Source organism: Cajanus cajan, chromosome 1 (genome assembly GCF_000230855.2).
Source record: "Cajanus cajan strain Asha chromosome 1, NIPB_CcT2T_4, whole genome shotgun sequence".
Classification (NCBI taxonomy): domain Eukaryota; kingdom Viridiplantae; phylum Streptophyta; class Magnoliopsida; order Fabales; family Fabaceae; genus Cajanus; species Cajanus cajan.
In genome coordinates this window covers 90,378,084-90,403,720 of record NC_138517.1, presented here as the reverse complement: position 1 = coordinate 90,403,720, position 25,637 = coordinate 90,378,084, and the positions used below count along the sequence as shown (strand labels likewise).

Sequence of the window (25,637 nt, the reverse complement as noted above, 5' to 3'; positions counted from 1 at the left end):
CGTATTGATTCTGTAGCCCGTATTGCGCCTATTCCCTATAAATATGACGTCAATTGGACGTCATTCCACACTTTTACACACAGTTTTAACCCTCTTCTTGAGTATTCTGGGTTTTTTTTGAGCAGTGCTCTGCCTAGAAATCACTCGGAGAGTTGATCCGACGAAGTTTTTGAGTTCTGAGCATTTTGCTTGAGTCTCAAACTAAGTCGAAGGGAAAATCCATCGGATTTCCAAGTCAAAAATTATTTTTTAGGAAGGAGTGAGCGGGCTTGTAGAGCGAGGGAACGCCAAAAAGCTTCCCAGTTTTACGAAATATATAAAAGCACGCTTCAAGAGGTTTCTTTTCTAAAAATCCCTTCTTTTACTGCTTTCTGTGTGCATATTTAAACTGTCATCATGTAGATAGTTAATTTATAATTGCTTAGAATAAATAGGGGTAATTTAGTAATTTTACACTGTTATTTTAGAAATAATCTGTCATAGGGAACCCGAAAGGGGCGCTGTGGGGTGCTAACACCTTCCCCACGCGTAATCGACTCCCTTACCCAACTCTGGTTGTAATGGCCAAAGTTGATTTATAAAATCAATTGCCTTATCCCTTTTTCCAATGTTTTGAGTAAAACATTGGTGGCGACTCCACGAACCCTCCTTTTGCGAAAACCACTAATCCATGGAGGGTCCCGCTTGGGATTAATATGGATTGGTGAGACATTTAATAAATAAATTGGATAAGATCGACAAGGTCTCAGTTTGAGAACAAGTCGTTCTAATAATCCAATACATTTTCAAAACTAAAATAAAAGCGAGCCCGACCGTCTTCGCGACCGCCGAGGCCCGTTTGGGCCGGTGGCGACAGTGGTAGGTAGTGATGTTGGGGTAAGTGAGAAAAATGAAAAGAAAGAAAATGTTGAATTGAGGGGGGTTGAGGAAGAGATTGAGAAGAATGAGGAAGGAAGCAATAAAAATGAGGGTGTAGATAGTGAGAAAATAAAAGAGAAGAATGGAGTAAAGAAGGAGAAAAATAAAAAGAAGGGCAAGGAAGTCATTTCCACTGTTCCTATTAAAGACTTACCTTACCCTCATGCCCCATCTAAGAAAGAGAAGGAAAGACAATTTGCAAGGTTTCTGGATATCATCAAGAAGCTCCAGATAAATATTCCCTTCACTGAAGCCATGGAACAAATGCCTACTTATGCTCGGTTCATGAAGGATCTCTTGACTAAGAAGAGAAGAATTCTTGAAAAAAAAACTGTGGAGCTTGAGGCTGGGTGTAGTGCCATCATACAAAAATCTTTGCCTCAAATATCCAGAGATCCGGGTAGTTTCACTCTCCTTGTATCAATTGGTAATCTTTTAGTGGGTAAGGCACTATTAGATCTTGGAGCCAGTATCAATTTAATGCCATTATCTATGCTGAAGAAGATTGGAGATGTAGAGGTACGACCCACAAGGATGACCTTGCAATTGGCAGATAGATCCATCAAGCTTCCATATGGTATAGTGGAAGATATGATCATGAAGGTTGATAAGTTCATGTTTCCAGTTGACTTTGTAGTGATGGACATAGAAGAGGATGTAGAGGTTCCATTGATATTGGGCAGACCCTTTATGAAGACAGCTCGAGTTATCATTGACATGGATGAAGGAAAGCTGAAGGTGAGGGTCCAAGATGAGGAAGTGAGTTTCAATGTATTTGAAACAACGAAGTTTCCAAAAGGCAACAAAGAATGTTTTAGAATTGATGCATTAGCTGATGCGTACTTGGAAACTCAAAATGATTTCAAGAGCTCATCGCCACTAGAGAAGACTTTGCCTATCTCTAACAAAGAATTGGAAAAGGTCATGGGTAAAGCCTATCATCTGCCAGTGGAATTGGAACACAAAGCATTTTGGGCTTTGAAGGCCTTAAATTATGATTTGAAGGCAGCAGGGGAGAAAAGACAACTTCAATTGCATGAATGGGAAGAAAGGAGATTGAAAGCTTATGAGTCTTCTAAGTCCTACAAGCACAAAGCCAAGATATACCATGACAAGAAGATTCTGAATAGGAATTTCCAACCTGGCCAGCAGGTATTATTGTTCAATTCCAGGTTGAAACTCTTCCCTGGGAAGCTCAAATCTAAGTGGTCAGGTCCTTTCTCAATTAAGTCTGTCACATCCTATGGAGCCATTGAACTTGAAGATCCTGCTTCTGGAAGGACTTGGTTGGTTAATGGTCAGAGGCTCGAGCACTATTTGGGTGGTGAAGTTGAGAGATTCACTGCCAGCACACATTTGAAGGAGCCATGAACAAACCAAATTGTCAAGCTAAAGACATTAAATTAGCACGTTTTTGTTTTAATTTCTGTTTTAAATTCTTCTTCAGAGAGTTGCTTAATTTTAGACTGATTGTGCTTGATGATTTGCATGTGTGGAATATGTTAACATTTCTGGTTTAGTTTAAGTTTTGTTTATGTGTTGTGTACTAGGATTTTGGATGTTATGTTGTTTGATAGTGGTGTAGTTTGATAGTGGATGATGGGTTTGTGAGTAGTTTGATAAATTGTAGTGTGGAGTGGAAGGTGGTGTTTATGGGGATGCTTGATATCATGCTTGCTGTTGATGTTTAAAGTGTTTCATGATTCTTCTGAAAATTGATTATCATGATGACTTCATTTTTGATGCATGGTATGGAGTAAGACATGTTTGTCATTTGGTGTGTTTGATTTAATGTTCATGTCTTACAATTGATGCTTGTGTTTACTTCATGATTGATATGTTGCTATAAAACACTGGTGGATGTACATTTTATAGGTTGTGGTGACTGTGGTGCTAGGAAGTTCAAGAGAGATGTGATTGTTAATTTTGTTCCTAAGGAGGGTGTTATGTGTAGATGTTTAGAAAGTTCATATGGTTTAAACTTGAAGTGATCTTGTTAGTGACATGGAGTTCTATGGGTACCTGATGTTTAATATACTGAATCAAGAGCTGGGAATGTTAACTGGAAGGAGACGTGTTGTGTGTGATGTATGCAAACATAGAATTTTATTCCAGCGCTGCAGCTTCAAATCTGACGCTATGGCTGTACCTTTCTGTCTTGTTCTCTTTGTGTAATTGAAACTCCAGCGCTCCAGCGCCATAATCTCAGCCATAGCGCCAACTCTCTGTTGGTGTTTAGAGTCATTATTTTTCTCAGCGCTGTAGCGCCAAACCACGCCACTCAAGCGCTAGCCCTCTGGAGCTAATTTCCTAGTTTAAAAATTCCACAGCTCAAGCGCCAGGCTCCACAACCATGGCGCCCACTCTCTGTTCAAGCCAAATTGCATTGTTAATGTCCACAGCTGAAGCCCCAGGACCACGGCCATAGCGCCAACTCTCTGGTCCAGTTTTTGATATATTCTAATGCCACAGCTCTAGCGCTGGCTTCACAGCCATAGCGCCAAGTCTCTGGAGATCACCCTTGATCTCAAAATTCCACAGCTGCAGCGCCAAATTCTACAGCTAAGGCGCCAATTCTCGGGTTGATCAAATTGTATAACCAGTTCCAACGCTCAAGCGCCACAATCTGCAGCTAAAGCGCCAAGTCTCTGCCAAGCTTTTTATGTGATTTAAATTCCCAGCGCTGGAGCGCCAGTTTCCACGGCCTTAGCGCCAACTTTCTAGTTGAATGTTGACTATCCAGCGCTCAAGCGCCCAATTCCAGCGCTATAGCGCCACCTCTCTGGATTCCTTGAGCTTAAAAACTTCACAGCTGGAGCGCCAAGCTCACAGCCATGGCGCTAACTCTCTGGTAGCATATGCAATCCCCAGCGCTCAAGCGCCAAAACCACAGCCTTAGCGCCAATTTTCTGGCGCCAATTTAAGACCAGGGAACTCCACCATTTGGTTCAGTTTTAAAACTGAACCCCTCTATCCACTCCTTTGTTTCTCTTCCTCTCCCACTCACGAAACTCATTAACCTCCTCACGTTTCATCTCTTCTCTTCATAATCTCCATAAATCCTTTGTTCTTCATCATCCATTTTGCACATAAACACGAAAGGATACATTTTTATTAGCATTACAAGGTACAATCTTCATCTTTCTAACTTCCGTGTGTAATGCATGAAACCTTTGCTTGCTCACTTCAACTTTTTGGAACCTTAAGCATGATTTTGTTATCTTTTTGAGTTCTTTAAAGCATGATGATGGCATCAGTTGTGATGTAGTTCACTTGTGGAATGCAATGCTTGAATTTGGGTGTTTGATTCTTCAATATTGCACATGCATGATCCTTCTCATTTTCTGCCTATTTTGTGTTTGAAGAATTTCCTGAATGAGAAAAGTATTTGATTTGAACATAATGAAAGCTTTGAAAAAGGTGATCACTGAAATGTTTCATTTTTGTGAAGAAATGTAAACCTTGCATGGCAAGAATTCACATGCATTTTGCTTTTCTTTCTCATGTACACCACGTGTTTGGTTAAATGCTTGAGTGAATTTGTGTTCTTTATTTAAAGTGTAAAATCATTGTGGTTGATTGATCATGGGAGCTAGTAGGAAATATTTGCTTGTTCATTGGTGGCTTTGAAATAACTTTAGTGTTTCACATGTTAGAATGTTTATTGATCATTCCTTATGCCCCATGAAGAATTGTGTTTTGTTTGATCAACTTGTAGACTAACTTGGTTGCAAGAATTGGTTGTAAAATTTTCAGATAGTTGTTCAAGAGGTGGCGGTTCAAGCGGAAGCTCTAACGCCACTCATAAAATCCCAGATGCACCAACCTCACCACCACCATCTGAAGTGGCCTGGGGACAGTCCTATATTTTCTGGAGGGGGTAGAGATCAAGGAGATCAAGGTGAACAACTTCATGGTGGAGAGCAGGAGCATGAGCAAGCAATGATGAAAAGGAGAGAATGGAGGGTCGCTGTCACCCTCGTTTTGAGGAAGAGAAGTTCCACTTTAATTTTATGCCATTTTAAATTCCAGTCATTTTAAATTCCAGTTGTTTTAGGTTCTGTTTTGTTAATTGTTTGAACTATGTGGTAGTTTATATACTTATTGTGAAAAAAAAAAATTGGAAAAATTGAAAATCATTTTTGAAAGGTAGTAAATGAGATGGCTTTTAGATCAACAAGAGTGAAAACACATCTTTTGATTCACCTTAAAATGGTTGTTTTGAGACTTGTTTTGAGGTTGCACTCACCCAACTTTGTTTGATCATGAAATTGTGAGTTATTTGATTAGCATGGCATGAAAGATCAATAATTGAACATTTAGCCAAGCTGGTGAGTGAGAGAGACCAAACAGTGCATATATCATATATTTCCACTTTTGAGAGCCATCATCATAATATATGTGTTTGCATTGGTTGAATCTTGAATGATTGTTCTTGTGAGAAAGTTTTGGACAGGATCAAGGCATTCCATTGTAAATAATTGAAATCTTTTTAAGCCTAGAGCTAAACAGTTAGCCATAATTGAATCCATCCTTTAAAACCTGTTTGAGCCTTAACCTTCAAATCACCTTAAACCTTTCCCAAATACCAACTCATCACCCTGACCAAACTCTTGAGAGTAAATGAAAATGAATTGGGGATTAAGTTGGGGTAGTTGGTAAGAATTGCCAAGTGGAAAGAAAATGGGGAAAGTAAGCCAATGCAAGTTGAAGGGAAGAGTCACCCCTCCATCATTTTTCTCTGTTCACATTCAAGTGTGCTTGTTATTTTCATTCTGTCATTATTTTGATCTCAAAAAAAAAAACAAAACAAAAAACAAAAAAAAAACAAAAAAAAAAACAAAAAAAAATAAATAAATAAATCAAATCAAATCAAGAGCAAAATAAGCAAGCACCTGTATAAAGAGTCTTAAAAGAGAGAGGGAGCTCTTGAAATCTAGGCAAAGAACCTTACGGAAAAAGGGTATGTAATTAGAGGAAGATTTTGGGCTGAGAGATTTGGTTGGAGTTGAATATTAAGAGTGAGCAAAGTGGAGTGTTTGGTTCATGTTCATTTTACTCTCTTGAGTTTAAACCCTGTTAATCTGAAAAACCACATTCCTTTGTTAACCAAGCCTCAGTCAACCCTCAACTTTCCAAAAAAAGTCCTTGTGATCCTTAATTTCTCTCAAAGAGTAGTACTGAAGAGATGATATCAATGCTTATGTTCATAGAAATGATGAATGGACTTGAGAGAAACACTCACCCTGGAGAGCCATTGTTGAGAGAGTATGTTCAGATATTGGTTTGTAATGTTCATGCTATGATTTGCCTTGCAATTTTTGTGTTTGGGCATGGTTGTTGTTGTGGGCACCTCAGTGAGTAGAAATTGGTTTTTGATGGTGAATTGATTGAGTGTTTATCTATTGTTGATCCAGAAGAAATCTCATGATGGGAAATATCTTTTTGGTTTTGATTGGTATCTTGTTGGGGACCAACAAGAGATTAAGTTGGGGTAGTTGTTGAGTGTCCTTTTTTGTAGTTTTGCACTCAATTTTTGGCAATCTTTATATATAATTGTAGATAATATATATGTATTTCACCCCTTTAATTTATAGAATTAAGTCATACTATAAGAGTAGAGGAGTAGTAGCAATCTTAATGAATTTTCTCATTTTGTGCAGGATCTTTTGGCTAGGCAGAGATCCACAGCCATAGCTGTGGATCTGGAGCTTGAGCTGTGGAAGTCTGGGAAGGATTTAGAGGTCCAGAGACTTGCAGCTATAGCTGTGGTTCTGCAGCTATAGCTGTGGAAATCTGGAGTGCTCATTTTTGGTTCCAGAGACTTGAAGCTACAGCTGCAGGGTCCAAGGCTTGAGCGTTGAGGCTTGGGAAATCAAGAGAAGCCACAGAGACTCACAGCCATGGCTGTGGTTCCACAGCTACAGCTCAGGAAGTTGCTTAACAATGAAGGAGTCTCCACAGCCATGGCTGCAAAGCTACAGCTGCAGCGCCAGAAGTTACTTCACCTTGAAGGATTCTCCACAGCCATAGCTGTGGTTCTACAGCTGCAGCGGTGGAGTTAAAAATTTCACTTTTTGCCCAGTTTTAGAGCTGATATAAAAGGGAAAAAGGAGGAGAACCTAAGGAAGAATAGGGATCACGAATTTAACAGAGAAAAACAGGGGAAAAGCTTGGGAAGAAGGAAGAACGAAGGAAGAACAGAGACTTGGAAGCTGGATCCTTTGGGAACGAAGATCAACTCCATTTCTTCATCCTTTGCTTTGTAATTTCTTCTTTTCACTCTTTGATTCTGTAATGGCCATGGGTGGCTAAACTTCTTAAGGATTGGTTAGATGTAACTACTAACTCCTCTTCTTCTTAAATATATGCATTTTGATCTCATTATTTGTGTAATGATTCTTCGCTTAACGCTTATATCGGCTTGATCAACCGTTGTATGATTTTTGGCTTTTGAATCCAGTTGGAAAACGCTTTCGAAAACCCGAACTGAATCTTGCACCTAATCACCTCTTGTTCTAGGAATAGACTTGATTTGGTTAGTCACATTGTTCAAGTTATTGTTCTTAATGCGAAGTGTTAGACTCAAAACATTAAGGAATCATGTTTTGAGCTTAATGACTTTAGGATTCAACCTTGAGGAATCTTGTTGGATTATTTAATGAACGTGGAAATAATGAAATTAGAATTGCATTTATGCTAAGAAGATCTATGAGTTAGCAAGTGCATCTGAGCCAATCCTTGTTTCTTAATCATTGTCTTTACTACATTTGCCTTATTGTGTTGTTTGAATCTGTTTTCACTCAATTGAATTTTTAAACTCATTCTCTTTTAAATCATTTGAGCGAGAGTTACTAAACACGCAAATCCCTGAGGACGATCTTTAAATACTACTTCGAAACTTGGTTCACTTGCCAAGTGATAGGTTTGCGAAAATCTTCATCACTAGTCAGTTGGGCACTTTCACGGGATATGAAGTCGGGAGAAACCAACAGGTGGATGTTCTACAGTATGCAGATGACACTATCATCTTGGCAAAAGCAAAAGAGTCAAACAATTGGGCTATCAAATCCATCTTAAGACTTTTTGAACTTGCATCTGGGTTAAAAATCAATTTTTTAAAAATTCAATTACTCGGATTTCATGTGGATACTCTTTGGCTACAATCAATGGCAATGTTTTTGCATTGTCAGAGATAGGGAGTCTACCTTTTACTTATCTTGGGCTACCAATCGGCGCCAATCCGAAACGATTAGATACGTGGCAACCTGTAATTGAGAAGATCCAAAAGAGATTATCTAGTTGGAAGCGTGATTCCCTGTCCTTTGGTGGTAGAATTACTCTCCTAAAGTCTGTACTACATTCAATTCCGATTTACTTCCTCTCCTTCTTCAAGGCTCCGAGAGGAATAATTTTGCAACTTGAATCTTTATTTAAATCTTTTTTATGGGGTGGGGATGCTGATCATAAAAAAATATATTGGGTAGCATGGGATGATGTATGTAGAGAGAAGAACAAAGGAGGTCTAGGGATTAGAGATCTAACTGCTTTCAATTTGGCATTACTGGGAAAGTGGAAATGGAGGATGTTAGTGGAGACTAATAGTTTGTGGGTAAAGGTAATTAATTCCTTGTATGGAGACCATTTGTCCCTTTCAAGTGGGTCAAGGGTGAAAGGTTCTAGATGGTGGGCTGACTTGTGTAGCATTGAAAATGATAATATGGTTACCAACAATTGGATGACAAATAGGTGTAGAAAGGTGGTTGGGAATGGGAAAAATACATATTTCTAGGAGGAAGATTGGTTGCAAGGAGGTAGGTTGTCACAAAGGTATAATAGATTGTATCTCATTGCAGAAAATAAGAAAGCTAAAATCTCAGATTTGTTAGTTTGGAGGAATGGAGGCCCTGAGTGGTGTTGGAGATGGCGTAGAGAGTTATTTCAGTGGGAAAAAGATCTATTGAATTCTATTACAACAGAAATCAGTGAGCTAAATCTGAAGGTTGAAGTAGAAGACTGTTGGAGTTGGACTGCTGATCCTAGTGGCATTTACTCTGTCAAGTCTGCATATAAGGAGATTAGAAATGAAAGGATTTTTGCGTCCAATAAAATCTTTTCAAAAGTATGGTCGCAAGTAGTCCCAACAAAGGTTACAGCTTTCGCTTTGAAGGTAATTCTTAACCGAGTTGCTACTAAACAAAATTTGTTTATTAGAGGCATCTTGAACAGTTCACAGGTCGAATGCTCTCGCTGCACGGGCCACATGGAGACTAGATCACATATGTTTTTTGAGTGTCATGAATCTTATCGAGTTTGGATGGAATATTTTAACTGGTTAGGTGTTAGCACAGTTATGCATAACAATTGTGCAATGCACTTGGAACAATTCTCTGGTCTTTCTTTTTGTAACTCTTAGAAAAAGGATTGTTGGATATCTATTTGGTTAGCCATCATATGGACAGTGTGGTTGGCTAGGAATGAAGTGGTCTTTTCTTCCACTCAAATATCTGCAATGGAGATGGTAGATTTGGTTAAAATTAGAACCTGGAACTGGTTAAAGACAAGGCATAAAAATTTTAGGTACGACTTTACTTCTTGGTCCATGAATCCAGCAGCTTGCCTCACCTAGATAAATGTATTCAGGTGGTAAACGAGTTTATTAGAGAAATCTGATTCTGCAATTTTTATTTCAATGTTGTGGGCTGGTTGTGATGGTCTAGCTTAGGTTCCTTGTTATGGAACGGTAATTTTAGTTCACATGTAGTATTTTATAATGGATTGGAGTACCTCTTGTACTTCCTTTATTTTTAATTATTTGGCTTATAAAAAAAAATTAAAGTGAAACTTCATAGTACTTTATTATAATATAGTATTTTGTGTTCTCACATTTAATATGATTAGATGAATAATTAGAATTGACCAAATAATTAATGAAGAAATATGATGATTTAGATTTGATTTTTATGATTGTGGTAAATTTTTTTATAAATTTTTATATTAAAAATAATCATGTTTAAGTTGGATAGGATTATGGACAAAAAAATTTACTTTTTTAGTTTTTAACATAACTACATATTTAATACCAATCACTATAAATTATTGTTGTGATTAAATCACCTTTTGTAAATCAAATTTTAAAAAAATAATTGAGAAAATTTATAAAATATGATTATTTTAATAATAATGTGTAATGATTTATCAGATTGCTACACTTGTTACGATTTAACTACTATGTAGCAGAAAATTAAACATATCTAGGTAATCATGTAACAGCTATGTAATTAACATGTAAGTTATATCTATATAAGGTAGAAGAATAAACTATTAAAAATAAAAACTCTCATGGGTTATATACATATCATGTATAAACACAAGTATAACTATATAAATACATATACATGTATAAACCCTAAACCCTAAAATACCAATCAAACACCTATATATACTCAACCTGACTACATCAGAGTAACCATCAACAAAATGGAGCCATCGCCAACATGACTTACCAATAACCACACAAATTGTTCTACTAATCATGTCCTACTTCCATGAAGAATCATGATCATTACAATCTCGGCCACAAGAAAAACACATGGTAAGCTTATGAAAAGATATCAACATAAGATTACAGCTTCAACTTCAACATGTAACTTTAAAATTAAGATTACATCATACTGCATTTCAATCAACATTCATTTCAACAAGCATCACATCATAACACATCAATGAACAACTCACAACTTAAAACAACATATCATCATCACTTAAGCAACATTGATAACATCACATCCAACATGTCAACAATACTACTCATACCACTTAATGCACAACTTGACATTTTCGTCTCAACAACATAGTCATGAATACAATAATATACAACTAATATATCGTCGCACATATCAACTTATGGAGATCTCTTACAATTGACGTGAGCAGTTTAAGTGATTAAACCCTACTAAATCACATCGTTTGACCTACCTTAACCAAGTCAGGTATAGACAATGTTAAGTCTCATAGATTGTTGGTATAGACAACTTAATTTGACTTCTCAAGTTTTATCACTTAAACTATAAAGTTTAGTAATATTGTCAAGGTAGAATAGTTGGGTATGAACCTACCACAACATTAATATGCAACACTAAACCACACTTATGAGATTAGTTCATTAACTATCCTCTAATTATTATGCTCCTCTGATACTAGGTTAGAAACTAAGTCTTTAACTCAATATTTTACTCGATTAGTCATCTTATACATGTGTGTCGCGACCTTGCTCATACATGGATACCACATAAAACCTAAAGGGGGCAACTGAAAATAACTTATACACAATGGGATATTATAGTTTTTAAAAACAATTTTACTCCCTCTAATTTTTATGTATCTTAATTAAGACATATATATCTAACTCGCATGCCTATAGCATAATAACTTAACAACTTTAACATACATCTTATATAACGTTGAACTTTCAACTTTATAACATATTAGCTTGAACAACTTAAACATCGCACATTTGTACAACACGAGCAACTTTCATCAATCAACAACTACAAAACAATTATAAACAAGTTTTCAACATGCAACTCACACTTGGGGCCACTCATAGGACACATGGTTCCAAGTGCTTGACTGACTTATGCCTAGTGTCACTCCATTAGTGCTTGGCATGAATCCAGTTAGAGACGAGTTTTTCTCCTCACGTCCAATGTCATTCAAATCACATCTAACATGATTTTAACCTAAGATAATTCTCTCCCCTCACACTTTCGCAACCGATCCTATGTCCGGTGTGAGCAAGAGAGAGACTCCTCTTTGGAGTCACGCTTAATGTGATATCATTTTTGCACTTAAGCAGAATATGAATTCAACCAAAACACCTAAAATTTCAACACATAACAACATGCAACCAACAACACAATATATATAATTTTATTTTTAAATTTATAATTTTTCACGTGTACCTATTTATTTTTCTTCAATTCTCTACTTATTTCGGTAAATTGTGATTTTAATATTTGTAAAACTATAATCATTAATTTCTTTTATTTTTTTTTATGTTAAGACTTATTTTATTGTCCAAATATCAACATTTTTAAAAGCAATTATACTTATTTATTTTTTCATTTTACAATGATTTTTTTATCCAAAATATTAGATTTTATTTCATGAATAGAAAAGATTATTATAATTACAACATAATTTAATTATTTGTACTACTTAACTTTTCACTACTCGTAGAATGTATGAAATACTTGTTGATAACTTGCATTTGTTTTTTTTTATGGTTGTTATAAAAACTTAGAAGTATTTAAAATTGTTGGTGAAATAATAAAAGGCAAACAGGTAGACTCATTAAATAGATTTTAGATGAAGCAATTTATGAGATGGCAGAGGAACAATGTGGTAATATGAGTGATCAAGGATCTCGATTAGCTACAATTCATAAAGAACTATACTGCTATTCAAAATACTCTTTTTTTTTTTGGCGAGAATCAATGCAGCTGAATTTTTTTTTGTTTTGGGTCAATTTAGCTGAAACTTCCACGGTAGCTCAGCCCACGGCTTATTAAATAACATATTTGACAATGGTCCAGAGATGGATCGTCCAACAGGCCGGCCCAATAAAAACAATAACTCTAAAGGTGTGCAATTGAAGCCTGATATATATTTTTTAAAATATTTTTTTATCAACATTTTTTAAAAATAATTTGAAACCTGGTATTTTGAATGAAATTCAATTGTTGGGGTTTAATATCCGTCTCCCTTAGCAAAACACTGTGTATGAATGGAATGGCTAGGTGATTGTTCATAATCTGACACTAGGATTTATCTACTTTTATAGAAACCAACATGTTATTCATTAGGGTTTGCCCTCAACTCCATTTCCCACAAGTTCATGGTTTCCCTGATACATTTATATTTAGTTATTACTTCTATTTATTTTCAGTGTATTTAAGTTTATTTCTTACTAAATTACGTATTTTTATATTTCTAGTTCATATTACCATTTTTATTTATTTGTTTTCTTTGGGAAGGAGAAATATCAATCTTTGGAGGAAAAGAAAAGTACGTGCAATCAAGGAGATTTTTTTTCTTCAGCAAATGTTAGTAAATTAGTGAAGACAAAACTTAGTATAATTTTTTTAAATATAATTGGTGTTGTTCTTTGATTAGAATTAAAAATTTACTTTAATAATATATATAAATATATATTAATGAGATTTATATTAAATACAAGTATATATTATCAAGGTAAATCTTCAAAAATTGAAGAATAACACTAACCATATATAAAAAATTATATTGATAAGATTTGAAGTCACTTTTTTTTTTATCACTTAAGTTTTATGTTTCTCCTCACATCACCTACACCATCTTATAACTTCTAAATAAAATAAAAAGAGAAAACAAAAAGTTAGGTATAAGTGTATCTTTATCTCTATTGTATTTTGGGTCTTTTTGATATTAATTCATTTTATTGTTATTATGTTTAGACTTGGTTTAGAAACATTACTCATAAATATGATTTTAAAACATTTAGAGAAACTTTTGTCACTCATCTTCACATACAGGGGTCAGAGTGTCTTCCTCTTGCTCTTGTCCGGCAGTTATTATTTAATTATTATTATCATTATTTTTATTTTTATTTTTATCTTTATTTTTATTTTTATTTTTATTTTTACGACTCTTATGAAGAGGTAAACTCTTCCACTAGTGCGAGATTAATCAAGACTATGTTTTTAAAGGCTTGTGAAGTCTTTTTTTTTTTTTTTTCTAGCGTTGATTAAAAAAATTTATTTTGTTAATTGTGTAAAAGAGTTTGTTGTATAATTAATAAAGTAGTATAAAATCAATAAGAATAGTAAGTCTATAACCCTCTATCAATCAAAATAACTAATTAATGCAAACCAACAATTACGGTGGTGTAATTGGTTAAGTAAAGAATCAATTAACTTTTTTCCCTTTTTTTCTTTACTAAAGAAGTAAGAAGACGTTGATTGTTAACATAACTAGAACTAAGTTTAAAAGGAAAAGGAGATATCATTGAACTAATCAATGATTCATCTGAAAAATTATTTTTGACAGTTGATTCATTCCAGTTTGTTATATATTTATTTATAAAACAACATACTTAGTAAGTAAGAATAACGAGGTTGATATATAATTGGCAAAAATAAGTCAAGCAAAAAGTGCGTCTAAATTTTAAAATATAATTATCTTAATTACACTTAACACCTACAATGTAATTGTCTACTTTTAGTTGGGAACAATTATATTAAAGGAATAAAAACAGTATCATGGCTTCGTTTGGCGTATAAAAAATTGGACTCAAAACAAAATGCATGAGTTTCTATTAATGAAAATGTTACACTTTCTAATATACATATATTTTTATATTTTCTGTTCTAATAGTTGAAAATTATAATTTTGATGGATGTTAATTATTAAATTAGAAAAAAAATTATTAAATAAGATGAGGGACTCACAAAATATATAATATTTTTATATAAATTTAACTATTATTAAAAAAGGTCAGAAAATGAATGTTAAAAGTAATGTAAAGAACATTTATCTTATATTAATTTTGCATTTGAAGGTAAAATGAGAGAGTGTGACATAAATGGAGTGGTTGGTAAGTGGTTGGTAACCCCAAGCGTGTGGTTCAGCGGTAGGGGTTGATTCACGCTTAAGCAAGGTCAGGGGTTCAAATCCTGCTTTGTGTATGCAGCCGTGTTAAATCTTGGGGCCAGCTATCCCACCTTTTGAGGTGTCTCCGAATTAGTCACTGCTGTCGGCGGTTCAGGGATGAAAAAAAAAATAAAAATGGAGTGGTTGGTTTACTCATGTTGTGGGTCAACAATGTATTGTATGACTTGGTCAGTTTAATAAACCGTTAAAAAATGAATGTAGGAATATAATATTAGCTGGTCTAATGGTTTACTCAAATTTGGAGTGGAATATGGAACAATCCTCGACAAATTGTTATGCCCATTAATAATGAGAAGAATGCGACCATAGAGTAAAGACTAATACCTATTTCTCAGTCAAGAATTTGGTTTAATCCACTGTTGTGTCTCCACTTTTTTCCTCTCACATTAATTTATCAATTTCTTCTGTATAGAACGACCACGGTTATGCCCAATAATTTGTCTTTTTTTTTTTCCTCTCGAGAATGAGAAAATGATTATTTTTTTTTTTGTAAATACATTAATGTGTTTTATGCATCTCAATTTCATTTATATTACTATCTCTATTCCAATCAATCATCTAATTCACTAAGATCTAAAAAAAATAATTAATTTGGTTAATAGCAATAATATATCTTATTTATAATTTTTTTATTCAAAAATTATCTTTATATACTTCTTTACTTATACTATTTATTTCTTCTAATTAATATTCATCTTTCTACTAACCAATTAAATAATATGTTCTTTAAAAAATTATAATTAATAAATTAAAAAGATATATTTTAATTAAGAGTATTCTAGTTTAAAAATAATATATATATATATATATATATATATATATATATATATGTGTGTGTGTGTGTGATAATATAAATTGGGTCTTATATAAAATAAATAAATAAATATGTTAAGATGGATCTTATAAGTAAAAATGAGACAATATAAATTAGATCTTATATAAATAAATAAATAAATATGTTAATAAGGATCTTATAAATAAAAATGAAAGTAATATTTTTTTTTACTTAATTTATACAATTAATACAACTTCCCTATAGTAATATTTTTTTAAAGACAAATCACTAGTAAACCTGACAGATTATATCTCACTTTTATATTTTAACTTTTTTTTTCTTCTTAATTTTTCGTTTGCTGTATTTTGTAAAGGCTACACAACAATTTGAACTCATTTTTTTTAACAGGATACGGTGTCTTATATAAGAAATTATTTACAGAGGCTCCTTAGGAAGTTAACATGAACTTGATTCTTTGGAATTGTTTTTGAGTATTTTGAATTTGGATAAAATTTAAAATATGAATTAAAAAGTATTTAATATTATAAAATATGTATACTTAGGAAATGTTTAAAAATTATAAAAACATGTTTAATAATATAAAAAAAATGTACTAAAAGCCAAAATTTAAAACTAAATAACAATATCATATTACCATTATCATGTGTTATTATTAAAAAAAGTTATTAGTTTCCTTTGAATATATTATAATTCAACATATTTATAAGAATAATTCTTATAAAAAAAATGATCCATAAACCAAACTTGTCATGAGGGAATAAATAAGTAATCAAGTATTGCATATTCTATTGTAAGAGCCTTTCCATTTTGGGACAAATAAGAGATTCTTCTATATGCCATGTTATAAATAAGAGATAAGAGATTCTTCTATATTCAACAAAAAAAAAAGGAAAGATTTTTCTATATACCTACCTTGTACACACATGTTTTTGTAGATATTAATTTTCTCATTAATATTATTCACATCAAATATAAATTTAATATAAATATGATTCACATGAATCACTTTTAATATCAAAGAATTACAACAATTTACACCATGTTCAATCATATGAATAATTAACTAGATTATCTTGACAATTTAATACAAACATTTTCATTTTTTCCAAAGAGTAAAAAATATAAAATTTCCGAAAATTATCATAATTCTTTAAAAAACATTTATACATGATAACAACTATATTAATAATTATGTGATTAATAAAAGTTACAAACCAGATGAATACAAATACAAAGAATATATACTGCACCATTTCCCCCCTTAATTTTGACGGTTTGATTGATTAGTTAACAAAGATTTAAGTGAAAACAGGATTTTCCCCTCAAAAAATATAATTGATCCATACTAATTATTGTCTAACGGTTTTGATATTAAGATCTGTCAATGTCAACTTATATTTTAGGATAAAAGAATGATTCCTTGGCAATGTATGATAGTATCAATCTTTACTTGCTATCTTAAGAAGAAGAAAAATATTATCATACACAACAATGAATGTTGAGATATCCATAAATTCATACATGCAAGACATGTAAGTTTTCAGCATCACAAGATAAAGATATTAATTAATAGAAATTTAAAAGCAGAGTTACTAACAAAAGAAACGTCACTAAGAAAACTCGACACTTGAGACAAATTTATTAATTGTTGTCGTTGAATAAAAATGAGAAGGAAAAAAGAAACAAAAAAGAAAAACTGAACAACAACGTGACTGTCACATGGTTATGAATATTATTCAAAGTTGAGACAAGCTTGAAACAGCTAGCTACGTAACAAACCAGAACCTGAAAAGAAGAAAAAAGAAAAACAGAACAAGGAAAAAGCAACAACAATTAGTCGACTAATGTTCAATTAAAAAGTGATTAAGCCGAATTCTAAATCTTCCATATAAAATTTTAACACTCTAAAATATGTTTGTTTTCCTTAATATTAGTAATTTTTATAAATGATATTTGCTCATAAATTTTGATAAAAACGTGTTGTTTCATTTTATGTTTGAAGTTTGAACATTGAAAGCTTCATCGGGCACAGTGTGGGGACAGTCACAGGCGTGCAAGCGTGCGTCTTTGACCCAACTTTCTTATTTCTTACCGCTCCAAACACCAAACACACACTTTCTCTCTCTTATTATTTTTTTTCTCAGAATTTTACTTTCTAATCACAGTTCATGCTCCATAATTCATATTCATATAAATAAAACAAAGAAAAACCAGAATAGTGTGATTATTTAAAATTAAAAAGAAGAAAAAAGCACAATCGGAATACAAGGAGAAATTTCTCAACAAAGGATGCAACATTCGTTGACTTGGGCTCTTTCTCTTTTCCTCAACCCTTCCCTCTGAACCCTTCTCTGCATTTTCAGCTAAACCTGCCTATACCCAATTGGGGTTTTAGCTTCAGATTCCAAGGTGAGAGCAGAAAGAGGGGTAAAAAAGGGAACTTGGAGCTACCCAGAATTCGATTTTGGGAATCACAGCAATTTTGGGTTGGTCAACAAGGTCAAGATGGTTCTGAGTTTGATGGGTATGATGTAGATCAAGAGGGGTATGTGGATTAGGGAAGCAATTGTTTGTGAATGGTTATTGTGAAGTTGAAGAAACATGAAGAGAGTGACTTCATCTTTTATGGGTTCCTTTTTTGTTTGGGCAATTTTGGTGCTTGATTTGGTACATAAGGCTTCTGGCAATCAGGAAGGTGGGTGGTTACCTAACTGTTGAGGTTTTAATCGTTCCATAAATGTCTCTTCTTCTCAAAAGCAGGTGCTTTAAATGACCAGGATTAGGAAAATTCATTCAATTGCGTTTTTGTTACTTTTTCCCTTTACCCTTTTATGATCTGGTTTGTAGCTTGCCCTTTAGCTTAATAATAACTAGTTCATGTGTTTGATTGTCAAATAGAACCGGAGAAGTTAATGTTAGACTTAGAGTAGTTTTTTGTGATAGTTCAATTTAAATGCTTCTGTAGCTGTAATTTTAGTAAGCAGAATATGATCATATGATTTACAGGTTTTAACTGTGTTCATAGCATGTTGGTTGTTTGTTAGTTGTGAAGTGGCAATTGTTTAATCCTAAACTTAGAGAATTCACCAGAACTTTTTATCGTAATGCTCTGCGAGATAACAATGGCCTGGGTGTGTCTGTTTATAGGACTTCATTATCTCATAGTGGCTTGTCAAAATGGTTTTCTTATAGCATAAAGTGTTTCTTTCCATTTGCTTTCATTTTTCAGTAGTTGGCATAGTATTTAGGGAGTGTGCTTCTAAGGCTGATTAATGGAAGTTGGGCTTCATGTTTCTGATTACCGAATCTTACTATTTCAAATTGCACTCTTGATATATTAACACAAACGTGATATCCTACTGCATAGAATTTAATGCGGGGATGATTGCACCTGAATATTGCTTCTTTCTATAACAGGTGATGCTCTAAATGCATTGAAGAGCAACTTGCTTGATCCTAACAATGTTCTTCAAAGTTGGGATGCTACCCTTGTCAATCCCTGCACGTGGTTTCATGTCACATGCAATAGTGATAACAGTGTGACCCGTGTGTAAGTTAATATTTGATTTTTCCCTTTAGTTTTATAGCAGTTTGTCCATATGCTAAGTTATTTATTTGTGTTTGGTCAGTGATCTCGGAAATGCAGACCTTTCTGGTCAATTGGTTCCACAACTTGGTCAGCTCACAAATTTACAGTACTTGTAAGTTATGAATCAGATATGATGTTGTTGAGTAAACTTGACTCTTTTTATGCAGATCATGCTTAACCTCTTGATTCATCTTTTTGTATTTCGTTCTTGTTGCTTTCTTTAAAGGATCTTATAAGCAGTATCTCTACATTGAGTGGCCAGGCATCAAATTATTTTTTTTTGTTCTCTCCCCACTCGTGCATGCACACCCTTCCTCATTTCCCTATCCCCCAAAATAAGTTAGATAGATTGCACTTCTTTTAGAGTGTTGACACCCTTCTCATTCCCTTATCCCCCAAAATGAAGTAAATAAGCTGCTCTTCTTTGTTCTTTTATTTTTTAGACTAATTTCTTGTTTATTCATGATAAAATATTTGGGCTGTTATTCATTGACCATTGAATAAGAAAGGGATTTAAAGGATCTAAGAAAGGTATTTAGATAATCTTTTATTTTTTTTTATTTCCCAACCATACAAAATAGCTATTGTATACCGGCTTCTCAAATCAAAACTGTGAGAATTAACCCCTTATTTGTAACACCAGCTGGACATGACAGAAAGTCATTTGAATCAGAGGGACATGCGCTTAATTTTGTAAATTAAAGGGATACGAGAAAGTAATCGATAAATAAGGGTGGCATATTGCAATTGACTCCTTAATGTACCTACTTAGTTATAGGGTCTATCTGAATAAATTTCTTCAGAAGCACTTTTAGGAGAAAAAAATAAGAAGAAAAATTGAAATAGGCTTCTCCATTAGGTAAAACTAGCTTATGTATAAGCTAAAACTAAGATTTTGGAGAAGCTAATAGGAAAAAACTTCTACAAATTAGCTCAGGCAAAAGCTAATTTTGGCTTATGGTGAATTTTTTTTTTATTTTTCCTTCATATTTTTCTTTCCCATAATTACTTCTAAAGAAGTTTACTTAAACATATACATATTGTACATAACTGCCAATATTGATTTGTTTGGTTCCACTCTCAAATCATGTGAACAATTTCTGTTACCTGTTAATTTTTTTTTTTGAATGACTTTGCCTACACAAATCTGATTTTTTCCCTTTTTAATGACAGGGAACTTTATAGTAACAATATAACTGGAAAAATTCCAGATGAGCTTGGGAACTTAACAAACTTGGTGAGCTTGGATCTTTACTTGAACACTTTAACTGGTCCCATACCGACTACGTTGGGCAACCTTGCAAAACTACGTTTCCTGTATGACACACTTTCCTTATTCTCATATCTTTGATGTGCAAAATTTATTTAATTTGGTTCCTTTTTGTTCCTTCCTTCAGCTTTTCATCCTTACTTTTCACTTTCCCATGCAATGGGGGTAGATTTTGTAGCCTATGATATGCCCATTTAATTTACAATAATGCCTTTGATATACATGTGCAGATGCCTATATAAGTATCGATCCTATTTTTACTATTGAAGCTATTGCTATTGTTATTATTACTTGATACAATATCATGTCTATTTGTGCAACAAGTGAAATACTTGAGGTTGCTCTAGTTAAAAGTAGTCTTAATTGCACTTTTGGTCCCTCTAGCTTGGACGGTGTGATTTTGGTCCCTCAAGTGTTTTTATATGCGAATTAAGTCTCTCTATTATCCATATATTTTGGGGGGTTTATGATGAATTTGGGATATGAAATGATTTTAAATGTGTAGAAGTAAGAAACTTAGAGATTAGGTAAGAAACTTGATAAAATTTGAAGGATTTTATATGATGTGAGATTAGGGTTTGAAGAAGGGAAATTAGAGATTAGGTAAGAAACTTGATAAAATTTGAAGGATTTTATATGATGTGAATTTATGGTTTGAAGAAGGGAAATTTTGAGATTTTTTTTTGGGTTGAAGTTTGGTGTTTTGATTGGCAAGAGTTAAGTAGAAGATAATTTAATTTATAAAGTAAAAAATTGATAAGTTACGGATTTTAGATAGAAGAAGTTTGCCAGGGGATCAAATTTACTTGATTTTAAAACTAGAGGGATTTAATTGATTTGAAAAAAAAGAAATTGGGGACCAAAATCTCATAGGCCAGACAAGAGGGGGGAAATGCAAATTAACCTTGAAAGTAAACACTTAAGGCTATTGGCCAGGTTGTCAGAGTTTGGACATGAGTTTTGGTGACAATTTTTTTTTGGGGGCAGCCTATTTGTACAATTTTTCCATTTTAAGCTGATGAAAGAAATAGTGTTTGTTACATGTTTACATTGATCAATTTATTGTGTCAAAGATGCAACAAATTTAATGTAATAATTCATTTATATCCACACTGAGGGGAGGGATGGTGACTGGTGATGTTCAAAATGGATCATTATGAGTGTGTTAGTTGTTCTTGTTCCTGGAGTTGGACATACTCTTCATTTTTTACCAATTCACTTTGCAATGTGGAGCTTTTGTTATTGACTCTCGTGCCAATAAACACGCTTGAATATTTGATAATTGTTTGCTATTATGTCTTATTACTCTACTATATCAGCAGCTTATTACTGCAAACTGATTCATTTTGTTCTCCCAAATAGGCGTCTCAATAATAATAGTTTGACAGGAGGCATACCCATGTCTTTGACAAATGTTTCTTCACTACAAGTTCTGTGAGTGTTACTCCTACATTTACATTTTCCACAAGTTAATGCCAAAGTACGTTCCTATTTGCAGTATTGTGTTATAATTTTATAGGTTTAACCTGTCATTCTGGAATGTAGTGATCTGTCGAACAATCAACTAAAAGGGGTAATCCCTGTGAATGGTTCATTTTCATTATTTACCCCCATCAGGTTGGTGCAAATAATTAAGTTTTTATCTCTGGTTATTGTTAAGGGACAACCTGAAGTTTTGCTTATCCTGTGTTCCACTTTACAGTTATCAAAATAATTCTGGCTTGATACCACCAAAAAATGTGCCAACTCCACCAGTTTCTACACCGCCACCAGCTTCTTCAGGTTTGTTGATGTCTGTTTATTATTGGCAATGATTTTATGTTGTTAGATAATAAGCTTCAATTCTAAATATAACTCTAGCATGCTAACGGCTATCTTGAATTGAAACTGAACTCAACTTCGTTTTGAAATTTTGATTAAGATCTGGGGTAGCAGAAACCAAACTCCACACTATTTGCTCAACTAGATTTTGATAGAATGTTAAATATAACGACTTGGCTCTAAAGTTTATGCTGCTAAGCCAATGCCAATAACGGTTCTTTTGATAATTCTATTAATGCTATGTGAAGCAGCTATTCTATTTTTCTTTTACTTTACCTTTATTTCTTTTGTAAGCTGCCTCCAACCTTTCCCTTACCTACTGATATTACATTTACCCCTTTTCCCTCTAAAGGATAAGGAGAAAGGTAAGAGTAGATAATTGATAGGCACAAACCATGTAGGTTTTTTGTAGATCTTTATTCTGTAGTAGTGGGAAAGGATGGAATGTTTTTTAACTGTGATCTCACGAAGACAAAAATAGCTTAAGCTTAGCTTCTTTAGGTCAGCTTCATGATGCCTCATAATGTGTCACTTCTTGAGGTTGGTGTCTTGTGGTTGAACTTAACTGTGGAAAATATAATTATATTGAATCTTGGGATTCTTATTCCATTTAATCACAAACAATTCTTATTTGAATGGAGTTATAGTTTCTTATTTGTCCTTTTTTCAGGTAACAGCAATACTGGAGCTATTGCTGGAGGAGTTGCTGCTGGTGCTGCTCTGTTGTTTGCAGCCCCTGCAATTGCACTTGCTTATTTTCGAAGAAGGAAACCTCAGGATCATTTCTTTGATGTTCCTGGTTAGTTGAATAACAGAAAAAATGATATACATGCTGAAACATATAATAGTTATCACTGATTTAGTGACATTTTGTCTGTCTTTTACTGGCAGCTGAGGAGGATCCTGAAGTTCACCTTGGTCAGCTTAAAAGGTTTTCTCTGCGTGAGCTGCAAGTTGCAACAGATAACTTTAGTAACAAAAACATTTTGGGTAGAGGTGGGTTTGGAAAGGTTTATAAAGGACGCTTGGCTGATGGAACTCTTGTAGCAGTAAAAAGACTTAAAGAGGAACGCACACAGGGTGGGGAGTTGCAATTTCAAACTGAAGTGGAAATGATCAGCATGGCTGTTCATCGAAATTTGCTTCGGCTTCGTGGTTTTTGTATGACACCTACTGAACGGGTGCTTGTGTATCCTTTCATGGTTAATGGAAGTGTAGCATCATGTTTGCGAGGTACCCCTATTAACTCGACATTTGAATAGCTTTTATTCATACATGTATATTAGAGAATAGAATAATAAATCTTCTCTCATGTGTTCTTTTTCTGGTAGAAATATTAGTTAGTGTTCAATGTCAAAATTATTTTTGGTGTATTTTAATTTACTATTTAAGAAATAAGAATTGTGTTTCCCATATGTTTATCTAGCAACAACTTCAAACACAAAAAATGTGGGAATTTCTTAATAGCTCAAATTTTCAAATGCAAACGGATGCTCTACCTGTTGAATTTCAGACTTCCCAGTATTATATTAAAAATGTGTTTATGTATATTGATTGTGTTGTTGTAGAACGTCAAGAATCCCAACCTCCACTTGGCTGGCCAATCCGAAAGCGTATTGCACTGGGATCTGCAAGGGGGCTTGCTTATTTGCATGATCATTGTGACCCTAAGATTATTCATCGTGATGTGAAAGCTGCAAATATTTTGTTGGATGAGGAATTTGAAGCGGTGGTAGGAGATTTTGGCTTAGCAAAACTTATGGATTATAAAGATACTCATGTTACTACTGCTGTACGTGGAACAATTGGGCATATAGCACCAGAATACCTCTCAACCGGAAAGTCTTCAGAGAAGACTGATGTTTTTGGATACGGTGTGATGCTTCTTGAACTAATAACTGGACAAAGGGCTTTTGATCTAGCTCGACTTGCCAATGATGATGATGTGATGTTGCTTGATTGGGTAGGTGTTCAGTTTACTCTACATATGTCATTAGTACTTGAACAACTTATGCCAACCGTACTATCTATTAATCTCTTCACATGGTTCCTTATGCTCAAGAAATTATCTAGCTTACAAATTCCCGACTGAAGTTTTGTAACCTCATTTTGTTGCCTCTTGTGATTATTAATTGATATAGGACTAACATTTGTTTTCAAAGTTATTATGCAACAAATTGATTTGGTTTTCTGTATCTGTCACTAATTCTTGAATCTCTTTTCCTGTCTGTTCATTAGGTCAGTGCTCATGTTATATGTAATATAAACACCAATTAATGCTAATCATTGTTGGAAACTGACATTGTTTTGATTTGAGTCCAGGTTAAAGGACTACTCAAAGACAGGAAATTGGAAACATTGGTAGATGCAGATTTAGAGGGCAATTATAATGATGAGGAGGTAGAGCAGTTAATCCAAGTGGCCTTACTATGCACACAAGGGTCTCCTATGGAAAGACCAAAGATGTCTGAGGTGGTCAGAATGCTAGAAGGTGATGGTTTGGCAGAGAAATGGGAGCAGTGGCAGAAAGACGAGACATTCCGGCAAGATTTTAACAATAACATGCATCATCCTAATGCAAATTGGATAGTAGATTCAACTTCCCATATCCAGCCAGATGAACTATCTGGTCCTAGATGATCCCTTAAGATTCTATGGACAAGTGAATACACAATCCTGCCTTCTATTGGAAAGGGATATACTTCAGATTTGTGCATATGATTTTCACCACTCCTACCTTTTTCTTTTGTTTTGATCCTTTTGAAATTATCTTCTATGCCCATTGATCAGGTTGTGATTATTAAAGAAAGGAGTCTGTAAGTTGCAGGATGAAGTGTATGTTACAAGCAACTTTTGTCATTGTATGTACGAGAAATTAGTATAGAGCTTTATGGCAATAAATGCAATTCTATTAACATTTTCAGATTCACTAGTTATTTTTCTGGGGGTTTAGAAATCAGTACTACTTGAGTGGTTTGCTAGTTGATTGCTCTCAATGGTTTCAGCATTTGTTAATTATGTGTGGATGGCCATGCAATCGGTTTTTCAACTTCTCTTTGGAATCTCTCATTAGCCAATTGTGGGTGATGTTGCTCCAAATACTAATCGTCTGTTTGGTTTACATTCCGGTAGCTTAAATCATGTGTGGTGTCAAAATTAATTAATCCATCCATTAAGCTGGGACGGTAGGTAGAATAGGTAGAACCTACTTTGATAGCATGATATCCAGTAATTTTCCTAGATGTCTTCATAAGTTACCCTTCAAATATTATTCACTATGATCAATAATTTATTGTGGGATTTGTTAACTTAAGCAAATTTGTATTTTAAAAAGCATAAATAAGTCATTTTTTTACACCAAAACAAGTCATATTGTCAACATCTCAACTCTCGTGACACATTATTTGTCATTGTTGTATTTTAGATTTTTAGTTGAATCCATACTCCTTTAATTCTCTCAAGTCATCTATCTTCTTCTTTACCTTTGCATTCATTCTTACCGTTAATGTAATAACTTTGAAACTTCTTTC

At 33.7% G+C, this 25,637-nt stretch overlaps 3 protein-coding genes across 3 annotated transcripts; all 3 read left to right on the top strand.

Annotated features, from left to right (window-relative positions):
- Positions 1 to 1,370: 1,370 nt before the first annotated feature.
- On the top strand, positions 1,371 to 7,302 carry LOC145953829 (uncharacterized). The gene is made up of 2 exons (XM_083067592.1): positions 1,371 to 4,045; positions 4,675 to 7,302. Exon 1 carries the CDS (start codon positions 1,399 to 1,401, stop codon positions 2,287 to 2,289), a length of 891 nt encoding a protein of 296 aa, XP_082923718.1. The 5' UTR covers positions 1,371 to 1,398; the 3' UTR covers positions 2,290 to 4,045; positions 4,675 to 7,302.
- LOC145956182 (uncharacterized) lies at positions 6,822 to 9,547 on the top strand. The gene is made up of 3 exons (XM_083071747.1): positions 6,822 to 6,978; positions 8,775 to 9,088; positions 9,335 to 9,547. Exons 1-3 carry the CDS (start codon positions 6,822 to 6,824, stop codon positions 9,545 to 9,547), a joined length of 684 nt encoding a protein of 227 aa, XP_082927873.1.
- Positions 9,548 to 17,604: 8,057 nt separating this feature from the next.
- LOC109793909 (BRASSINOSTEROID INSENSITIVE 1-associated receptor kinase 1) lies at positions 17,605 to 25,036 on the top strand. The gene is made up of 11 exons (XM_020353374.3): positions 17,605 to 18,122; positions 18,845 to 18,977; positions 19,057 to 19,128; positions 20,190 to 20,333; positions 21,649 to 21,720; positions 21,832 to 21,903; positions 21,989 to 22,068; positions 22,778 to 22,906; positions 22,999 to 23,340; positions 23,676 to 24,070; positions 24,430 to 25,036. The coding sequence occupies exons 1-11, from the start codon at positions 18,029 to 18,031 to the stop codon at positions 24,745 to 24,747; spliced, it is 1,851 nt and encodes a 616-aa protein (XP_020208963.1). The 5' UTR covers positions 17,605 to 18,028; the 3' UTR covers positions 24,748 to 25,036.
- Positions 25,037 to 25,637: the final 601 nt, after the last annotated feature.